Source organism: Tachysurus vachellii, chromosome 8 (assembly GCF_030014155.1).
Source record: "Tachysurus vachellii isolate PV-2020 chromosome 8, HZAU_Pvac_v1, whole genome shotgun sequence".
In the NCBI taxonomy this organism is placed as follows: Eukaryota; Metazoa; Chordata; class Actinopteri; order Siluriformes; family Bagridae; genus Tachysurus; species Tachysurus vachellii.
In genome coordinates, this window is record NC_083467.1 from 11227914 (window position 1) to 11239001 (window position 11088).

The 11088-nt window shown below is 38.8% G+C and overlaps 1 protein-coding gene across 1 annotated transcript in view; it reads left to right on the forward strand.

The window, feature by feature from the left end:
• myo16 (myosin XVI) overlaps positions 1-11088 on the forward strand; it is a 105124-nt gene that overhangs the window by 33457 nt on the left and 60579 nt on the right. Inside the window, exons 5-7 of the mRNA XM_060876247.1 lie at positions 7420-7528; positions 10247-10371; positions 11021-11088. The exon at positions 11021-11088 is cut by the window's right edge and continues 58 nt beyond it. Of these exons, the coding sequence (XP_060732230.1) occupies positions 7420-7528; positions 10247-10371; positions 11021-11088 (302 nt within the window). The remainder of the gene's footprint in view (positions 1-7419; positions 7529-10246; positions 10372-11020) is intronic.

Below are 11088 nucleotides of genomic sequence, written 5' to 3' on the forward strand. Positions count from 1 at the left end.
CTGCAGCTGTGATTTGTGTGTGTTTGTGTGTTTCTTTGTATAAATACTGAAATGTATGAATGAATATTTCTGAAAGTAGGCCTCATTTGCATAGTAGAGTATGAGAAGATTTTAGGAGAGCTGTTGAAGCAGAGGAAATGACACTGTAATTATAGCACAGAGGAGACAATTTCCAGCCCCTCTCACATGTGCACTTTCACACTGGAAATAAACTGTAATTAATCAGGAAGGTGTTAAATTTGAACGCAGATAAGAATCAAAATGATGAGAAGATTGATGGGGATTATCGTTCCCTGGGGATTCTCAGGAGGGCACGTGTTTGACTGTAAGCCTGGGAAATGGGATGACTTCCTGATTGGTATTTGTTTGGCACTACAACTTTAAAGCAAAATGTTAATAAAATAAATAATAGGAGAAATGTCTGGAAATTGGAGCTGATTAAAATAGATAACATCTCAACATTGGGTAGATGTGACTTACTGTACATACATCTTATGTTTTTACAGCTGAGCGGTTAGGGGTTGGGGGACTTGCTCTGGGATTTGAGGGTGGCAGTTTGGCTGCGGTGGGATTTGGGCATGTGACTTTCGGATCTGTGGTCCAACACCCTAGCCACTTCCGAGAGGTTCCTGAATCACAGAGAAAAAACAAACACAGTAATGTGTAACTTAACATCCATCTGACAACTAAGGTGAAGAGTTAGAGTGGTAGTTCTGAGTTATGGGATTTCATGGCAGTTATGAATTCAGGAATTATTCACAACTGTAAAATACTGTATGAAGGACACTATGGGTTCTGACTTAGGTAGTTTCTTTGTTATCAAATTCATTATGCAAACAGTGATGTCCTGATAATGTGCTGGCAGAATGTAGCTTGCTATGCTGAAACCTCCAGATTTAAAACTTGACCCCAGAATAGATTTTAAGAACCTAGTTATCCCTTATGTTTAACTTTCATAAACTACCCGACATTTTAGAAGTCAGAGCAGTTTATTGAAGAAAATGATGTAAGATTAAACATGAGCAATTGGTGTAACGCACACTGAGTATAACACTGTATTGAATATGAAGTGGGTCACATCTCTGCACATGGGTATGCTAATAATGGAACACTAGTTTATTCTTGTACTTTCTCCTTTTTTTTTGTCTTCTTGTCCAGGCAGAGAATTAAAGCTCTCACTATAAACATCTCTCATTACAGATACTCAGTGCGGAATCATGTAGTCTGAGCAGTTTTCCAGTGAAATGTGTCCCTGCCAGTACCCTGTCATTCGATCACTTCCTCACAGAGGAGAACTGTTTAAGTTTGAAATCTCTCCTTTCCTTTTCTGGAACATTCTGCTTTTGTGAATTATCCTAGTTTTTAGTTCAAACGAAACAGAATAGGTAAGTAGGAGAAAAGAGTTGTTTAGAATGACTCTCACGCCAGCACACTGGTGAGATTGACAGCTTTAGGTGTGAATCATGTTGGCATCATTTTAGCAGCTATATCAGCTGCTTGCACCGGCACTCGCTTGTGTTTTTCTGTGACATGATTATGAAGATAGAGCACTGGAGGATGGAGGATTCTCCTCTCCGAGGCAACACACACACAAACACACACACACACACACACACACACACATACACATGCGCGCACACACAGGTGAGTCAGCCTCTAGTGAACAGACTGCTCCGTTGCTATGGATACACATTTTGGAGCTCCTCCATACTATAGTTCAGGGCTTTCACTGTGGTTTTCCTCCACATACACACATACATATACACACAGCCTATACAATTGTGTGTTTCCAAAATTGTGAATGCTTAGTACACCTCTGTGGTGAACATAGCCTCCTACAGTCCCTACAACCACCAATGCTTCAGCCCAGCTCTATGCAACACACACACACACACACACACACACACACACACACACACACACACACAGAGAAAAGTGCCAGGTATTTCTTTCCTTGTGCCCTTGTGGGGGACATTTGGTCCTCCAAGATTGAAAAATGTGTCTACACACCTCACCCACAAGATAATTAACCTTCTTCAACAAATTCAAGCATTTTTTTTTTAATAATGCATATATTAATCTTCTAATTAATTTCACTCCTCTTTCAACTTATATTTTAATCACATTTTCATGCACAATTCATTTCTCCTCATTTCATATCATCTCTCTCTTTCTCTCCCTCTCACGCTCTCTCTCTGTCTCCCTCCCTCTCTCTCACACTCTCTCTTTCATTCTACTTATTTTCTGTTTTTATGGCTGCCGTCGGCTATTTCCTCTTGTGCTAATACTCTTATCTCCTCAGTGCAATGCTGGTTTTAGGATGAAGCCTCCCACATCCACTCCAGGCATACGCTCTCTTCTTTTTTATTTTGTGCACTGCTCCCTCTTCCAAGTATGCTCGCTGCAAAATTGGGCCATCACAGTCTTCAGATTCACTTTTTTTTGACACATGTACAAATGTCACTGACATTTTTCTCAAATTCTTTGGAGTTTTAAGATTTCTGTCCCAGTCCCATTTATGTCACTGATAATTCTCTCCTGATTGCTGAGTCACCCAAGACTATAAATCTGGGAGAATGATGGCTCACGTGTTTGTTCTGTGACACATAGGAAGCTAGCTAAATAAACAAGCTGTTTGGAAAAGAGATCACCGCCTCTCCTATTTTGTATACATGAATTCTGAAACAATGGGAGTTGGCTGACATTTCTATGATTGACAGTGCAGGCAATCCCAGCCACACATGCCAACGGATTGGACTCCTGATATCCTGACTATTGGATAATGCTTAGGCACTCACGGCATTCAGGAGCCCAATCACTGCGTTATTATTGACTTAATAACATGAGCCATTTGCAACATGCATTGGAGTGCTGGTTATCTTTGCCCCTAATCCTAGCTGGTTTAATAGCCCCTAGAGTGTGCAGATAAGTAGAAAATATAGAAACGAATGTCTATTTTCCAAGCACTTTAGGTTAATTAGCCACCCCTCCTCGTATTCCCATTTTATACTGGCTTTATATTGGTGCCACTGACCAATTATTATAACAGGTTTTAATCGGAGAGAAGCAATTAAGGCTGGCTTTGTGTCTGTGTAATGGGTCACAGGAGGCCATAATCAGACAGGGCAGATTTAATCGCACATTTGCCTTCATTATCACCAGATATTCAGTTAGGTTTATATTAACCTGGTGATTTGGTTACACTTCTTCCATTATTCTTCCAACATACTTCACATCCTCTCCTGCTATAATAAGCTCACACAAGCATCTGGCATGTAAGAGCATATCACTGTTGTTTTAGATATTTTAAATTGTACTTTCCAAATTAGTCATTCGCATGTATTCCTTTGGCAGACACCCTTATCCAGAGCAACATACATTTTATACAGCTGAGCACTTGAGGGCCTTGCTTGGAGGCCTGGGGTTTGAGCTTGTAACTTTCTGAGTGGTAGTACATCTTAACCACTAGGTTGCCAACCCTCACAGTTCGGAGATGCTTTTTTTAACTCAAGCTTTAGGCAGAATATGACCCATGCATGGCTCTTTATTAAATGTCTTGCTCAAGAGCCAAACACTGGATTTCTGGAAATGCTGGAATTTGAGTCTGCAACCATCAAGACACCACTGATTTTTTCCCCTTATGAATCTCTTTTGATGCATTTAACTTATAAAATGCAGTGTTTTGCACAATTATTGTGAAATTTTGAATTTGTGACTTTTATTACGAACACCTACTTATTCATGCAGTGTCTGCAGCCAGTCTGGTCAGCAGTGCAATGCATGTACTCATCATCCAGAGAGAGACGGGTCTGCTGACAAATAACATAAGCTTGTTATGAGCGAGGTCAATGGAGAATGGCCAGACTGGTTTAAACTGACAGAAAGACTACAGTAAGTCACATAACTCTGTACAGTTGTGGCAAGCAGAAAGGTATCTCAGAATACACAACATAGAAACTTGATGCAGATGGACTACAACAGCAGAAGAACATTTCAGGCTCACCAAAACTGTACTAAGATCAGAGACCTTGCTCACCATTAGTACATTAAATTTATAGCATTCTCATGCCCCCTTATCAAGAGCAACTTGCACTTATACAGCTGAGCAAATGATGGTTAAGGGCCTTGCTCAGGGGCCCAGGAGTGGCAGCTTGGTGGTCGTGGAATTCAAACTCACAACCATCTGATCAGTAGTCTGACACTTTAACCACTGAGCTACCACTTCCTTTAGTAGCAATAGTATTAGTAGGATTAGTACTTAGCATTTGTATAGTGTTTCTAATATAATGACCGGCGAGTGTCTATCTAAAGAGTTCTCTGTAGATATTTTATTCAGATTACTGTGGCATCATTTAATGTCTTTGGGGAAATCAGAGCTTGTGTTCAAGAACAAACCCCCATGACCCCAGTATTTACATTTTGTATGCCAATATTAAATTAGATCAATCCCAGCAGCCTAATCCTAGACACAGAGATGGCATAAATATATTTCTGTCATCCTGTCTCTGTGTGGTAATCCATCATAACATGATTGAGTATAGGTTTAGGTTGCCAGGGTGAAGCTTGTCAATCCTAATTTTTTTTACAGAGTACAGGAGACCTAATACTAATTTGACCAGACTTTAATTTCAGCGCAAACCACGTGCACGAGGTGGATCAATGGAGGTGCTGATGAAGGCTTTCAGTCATCTAAAACATTAAATTGTCAAGTAGTAGTAAGTCTAGATACTGAAGATACTGGAACACAGCTTCTCGAGTGTGAGTTGGTCTGGACATGAAGAAACCCTCTTCAGTAGTGTACCTTTAAAACAAAAGAATGCCGACATGATGGATGGATGAGTGCTAATACAGGCACTGACTACTAGCTAATATTTTGAGTGGTACACATTAAGACTGGTCATTACCGTAATTGCTTTCTGTAGCACTTCAATAAATTATTTAGACATTAGACAAACACAATGACATTTAATAGCATGTTTTCTTGTTCAGTTAATTATATAATAGATATAAAGACTTCAGGCTAAGCATCGTAGACAGTAATGAGAATTTGATTCTCGTTAACATGTCAGATTTTTGAATAGAAGATGACTTTCATTCTTATATAATGGGTAGAAATGCAGCTTAGTGACAAAAATACCTTTATCTGACTACACAAAACATTTTCTAAACACTAGCATATGTTTTTTTTTTCAGGGTAATTATATTGCTTAGTATGTTATATTGCAAAATTATATTGCAAAAAAGAAATGTACTAGGGTGTGATTCTTAATTGTTCATAATGTTCTTAAAGATTTCCTATTGTTCAAGATCTACTTAGAATTATATGTAGTGCATATTAATGTCAAAAATCTACATTCGTTTCGTTATATTTTTTTAGATTCAGACATGATACACTGCCTATGTATTAGCTGATGGGGTGAGATGGGTATTCATTGATTCACCGATCTCCATATTTATAGTCGCTGTTGTTTAGCATTCAATCTGATTGAAGTGGGTTTAAGAGTGCCATGTAGAAAGTTGATCAATACAGACAGTCTCCTCTAAAGGAGGAAAAAATCTTCAGCAGCTTTCCATCATTACTTACAGAGAGTATGGAGAAAGAGAGAGAGAGAGAGAGAGAGAAAGAAAGAAAGAACCTACAAACTAACCACTCATCCTCATACTTCTTATTTTCCTCTCTCAGAGATAAAACCGTAATCTCATCAGGACATGGGTACACACGGGGGCCACGTACGATGCATCAAGCATGGATGTCTTTTCAGTAAATCCAAGCTATGTGTGTTTGTCCTAGAACCAGACACTCAGATAGATCAATAGACACTTTACCTTAATAAGAACACACACACATACACAGGCATTTGACTCCCCTTCTGGTCACTAACCCCTGAATCATACATCTTTACACAGTCTATATGCCAATATGTCTGTGAGGTTTATGAGAGTGTGTTTTGTAGACAATGTCGTTCATGTACTGTATGTGTCTCAATGAGACAGTGCTGTGTGGACAGATAGCAGTGTTCGTGCAGCAGAACAGATCTCTCAGCACCCCGACACACTGTCAAATCTGTCATCACTCTCTGGAGACTTACAGCTGTGTGTGTGTGTGTGTGAGTGTGTAACAGTGGAGAACAATGTTGCCTTGTTGGCTTATTGCTCATGAATAGAGACAAAAGAGCAGCTGATGTTTAATGTTGATTAATCCATTTATTAACCTGGCTTCAACCCGGTTGTGATCATGATTGACATGACCTGACTGGCTCGAATCGGCTGTGCTTCGGAAAAAAACCCCACTTTCGCTTTGAGATACCTGTTCCAGACAAATAGATGGAGCCGTACAGTCGGGCCGTACAGTTACAGTGGTGGGAATTTGTGATACACAGTTCTCTATAATGTTTCTGAATCTCTAACAAACTGCTGAAGTTTCAGGTTTACATTTACATTTACATTTACAGCATTTGGCAGACGCCCTTATCCAGAGCGACGTACATAAGTGCTTAAATCTCTAACATTGAATACATTAATGCTGGCTCACTAAGTTACATACTTAAGATACCATGAGTTTAAAACATTTGTTCAAAGTTACAATGAAAAAGTGTAAAAGGTTTTTTTTTTTTTTTTTTTTTTTTTTAAATGCAAAAGATAAGGAAAGAAGTGCTAGTTGAAGTGTTTCCTGAATAAGTAGGTCTTCAAGGTGTTCAAGGTTTGAACATCTTATCTTATGTAAAACGCTTGCACACACTTTTTAAAATTCTGTTAGTAGGCTGAGATATATAAAGAACGTTGCCTGTCTTATCTCTGTGTTAGCTCAGGGCTTGAAATTAGCCAATGCTTTTTTTTTATTTTTTTTTTTATCACTGCCTATTTTATAGCCAGAGGCTCATAATGGCCCACTTGACAATTGATGTGTTAATTCCACTCTCTAACAAAGAGAAATACTACCCTTCAATTCTCTAAACATTTCTGTATATATATGTATGTATATATATGTATGTATTCTATTCCTGATTTCTCTGTGTCAGCAGAAGCCAGAAGTGTGGAACATTGATGTGGAACATGAATTTTAAATATATAGCTCCCTGCATCGATTCTCTGAACCCATAAATCATAAGTCAGCCCCCCACCAGCCACATACACAGTACAGCACCCCCCAGCCCCCCTCTCCTACACCTCAGGGCTTCACTCTTAATGACTTACTTAACTCACTATTGTCTAGTAATGTTGCTCATTCTGCATTCAGGAACCTCAGTCACTTGGCACCATGTGATAATGAGTGCTTGTTTATCATCAGTTGCTGACTGAAGAATTAGGGTGAGAAAGACTCTATTTGTTTATGTCTCCTTTCTTTGTTTTTTTGTTTCCCTTCTTTTTCCCAATGCTCCTCACCCTTGACCGCATTGTCTACGCCGCTGACTCCGACAGTCCGGAGTCAACGCGCTTCTGCAGGACGTAAATGGGAACGTACCAATCGACTATACCACAGAGGGGAGCGAGACCAGCTACATTCTCACCAAGCATCTGGAAGAGTGTGGTACGACTCTAAATAAATAAAAAGCCTTCTATTAGACCTCCATGTCTGGAAATAATAGTGAATAAGCTAACGTTGAGATGATCTTAGTCTGCTCTACACTGTGGTTATGTGAATGCAAATCCTGTACCCATGCTGAAAATTAGAAAGGGATTAAACAATAACGTAGCCTTTTTCTAAATAGCCATTCTTAAACAACAGTCTTTTGTTATTCAGCGAAGGTTAAGGTATTGCCTGTTTGCATATAATCGATTTGCAAGACAGAACCTCTGAGGAATATGGGTATGCATAAGAATGAAGAGGAATGGCAGGAAATGTGTATTTTTCATACATGAGCTGCTCACTTAATTCGAGAATTAGCTGCTGAACGGATCATAAGGTATATCCACATAATTATGCTTGGCAGTGAGATAGAAACGCCGATTAATGAACAGAGAACCAAAGACGTAATTGCTTGCATGATAGAAAAATCAACAGCTCTGAAATCTTCTTCAGACATAGTAAGCAGAATTATCTTTTCATATATATATATATATATACCGCATAGCACATTCATGCACTGTACAGATGTGTAAAATGTGCACAGTGCAGAAATGACCTATCTCTAGTAACCTATCTTAAACAGGCCATGTGTCCTAAAGTAATAGCCATTTAGCCTTCTTAGTCTACTAATCAATCAGGCTGAGTTCTAAGGGAAACAGGAAGCTTGCATCTGTTAAAGGTTAGGGCACCGTTAGCTTTTCTCTCATCAGCCCAGAGCGACTTGAAGCCTAAAAATAACTGTATGTGTAACTTCCGTATCATTCTGCTCTGTTGTATTAATATGGAAAAAAACCCAATGCAATTATTTTTATCTTTTTTTTGTATAATTAAAATATAGGGATCAACAGTTGATTACTCATTCGCACACTACGTATGTAAAACATAAATGTAATTAAAAATAGCTAGTTTTGATCAACATCAGCTTGCATTATACAAACCATTCATACTTTAAATTCAGTGAGAGCTGCATCTAGAACACAAAGCTGGCATTCAGATGATAATCAGAGCGAAGCTATCACCTTAAATAAATAAGTAGGGGAAGAAAGGCAGACAGCTCATTTGTTACAGATCATCATCTCTTTCAATTCCATGAGGTACTGTATAAGAGCTATGGTTGATATATCCATGTCCACATAACTTCAATACACTAACACTATTTGTTCCTCACTTGTGTGTGACATGTTGGTATCTTCTGTATCCAGTCACTGTTGCTTTTTTTTCCTAACAATTCCAAGCTCTCATTAGCAGCTTGTAGCTCTGCAGGATTTACTGCAGTTGTAATACAACCGTAATTAAATTAAATGAGTTCTGCCCAGCCTTGCGATGGGTTGGCACTCGGTCCAGGGTGTATCCTGCCTTGATGCCCGATGACGCCTGAGATAGGCACAGGCTCCCCGTGACCTGAGGTAGTTTGGATAAGTGGTAGAAAATGATTGAGTGAGTGAGTTCTGCCCATTTTTATGGAATACTGTTAAGATAACAGGTCTGTTAAAATGCACTAGATTTATATACTGGGCAGAAATGTGTTGACACCTGACCATTACTTCTATTATGTGCTTTTTAAAACATCTCATTCCAAATTTAATCCCCTCTTTGTTGATATAATAAGGTCCACTCTTCTTAGGAACTAGATTTGCATGAGATTTTGGAGCATGACTATGGGGATTTGCTGATTCAGCCACATGAGCATTAATGAGATCAGACACTGATATCGAGTGAGGTAGCCTAGGGTGCAGTTAATGTTCCAGTTCATCCAACACAAATGCGTTCAGTGGGATTGAGGTTAAGGCTCACTAAATTCTTCCCTTCACAAGCCATGTCTTCATGGACCTTATTGGTGCGCAAAAGTATTGTCAGGTCCCTTAGTTGCAGTGAAGGGAAATTAGAATCCTACAACATACAAAGAAATCCTATACAATCGTGTTCTTATAACTTTGCGGCAACAGATTAATGAAGGGCCACATATGAGTGTAATCAGGTGTACACAAACCTTTGGCCCTGAAGTGTAGTTATAACATTTAACAAAGATTTTTCTTTTTGTAGTTTGCTTAATAAACAATCGGTCACAGTTATAACCTCTTCTGCTCAGATAAGACGTGATCAGTAACAGAATTCCCTTGCTGCTATTAATCCAGACATTGTTACTATGATTTTTCCTGCACTTTATGTTTTTATTCTGCTTGGTAAATGTATCACTTTTCTTCTGACCTTATTCTGTCAATTTGGTCACGCATCGAAAGACGAGGAAAAAAAACATTATTGTTCATTTTATACAGAGACTTGTTAAAAAAAGAGAAAGAACGAGATTCTTCTAAAAGAAGTCCATAAGCATTGTGGCCTTGCTCAGAGTTCTGTGGAAGCAAAAATGAAAAGGGGAAATCCCTAATGGTTTCACCTGCAGGGAAATAGTAGGCTAAAACTTTTACTCACCATCATTAAAGCATCCTCTCACTGCCGTTTGCCTACACCCCCTATAAAACGGCTTGGCCTAAAGTTTTACTGTGAATCTCCCACACATATCTCAGGCACTCATGTACATAGAAAGTGAAATACATTCATCCAAAACTTTAGCACTGCACAGCCTCATCAGATCAGTGTGGGATGTGAGAACAAACTTGATACCCGTGTATTGATCTCCCACTGTGTGTGTGTGTGTGTGTGTGTGTGTGTTTGTGTCAGGAGTGGATGTGAGCTCCATACACCAGATGAAGACTCAGAGAGCCTCTGTCATGCTGTCAGACGTGAGACAGCTGGTCAGCAGCGGAGCCAATGTCAACCAGAGAAATGAGGACGGAGTCACACTGGTGAACACACATTCACCTCATTTGCCTAATGAAAATTGTGTGTGTGTGTGTGTGTGTGTGTGTGTGTGCGTATGTGTGTGTGCGTATGTGTGTGAATAAGAGCTGATGTTTCTGCATTTGTAAATGAGATTATTCCATGTTGCTGAAAGTGTAATAAATTATATGAATGAAGTCTTTGCAATACACGTTTCATAAACTTTAAATATTTCATATTGTTCTTATATTTTTCTGCTGTACGTGCCCATAAAGAATAATTATTTGACCTGATTCTTCTCGAATTCTTTTACATACAGAAGAACTTTGGGAGTTATTTTTTAAGACAAAAACTACAAAAGAGTTATTTTTTTTATTAACTAATTAAAATGCTGATTATAAACACAGTTATACTTTAAATATAAGTAAATATATAGATATATCAACATGGCATCGTATCAGTTAGCACAATAAATCACTTTCAGTCATATTGCATGTTTAACTAACTGAGCAGCTCCAGATATGCAAGATATGGTTCATTGTGCGGCTCTATTACAGAACATTTCCAAATAGCTGTCAAGCATTTAATAGACTCAGTGAGATGCAATTACTGAACAAATACCTTCTCATTTCAGTGCTGATTAGTGTTGCTTTGTTTGTGTGTGTGGGTGTGTAGCTACACATAGCTTGTGCTAGCGGCTATAGGGAAGTGGTGGATCTGTTATTGGAGAACGGAGCTGATGT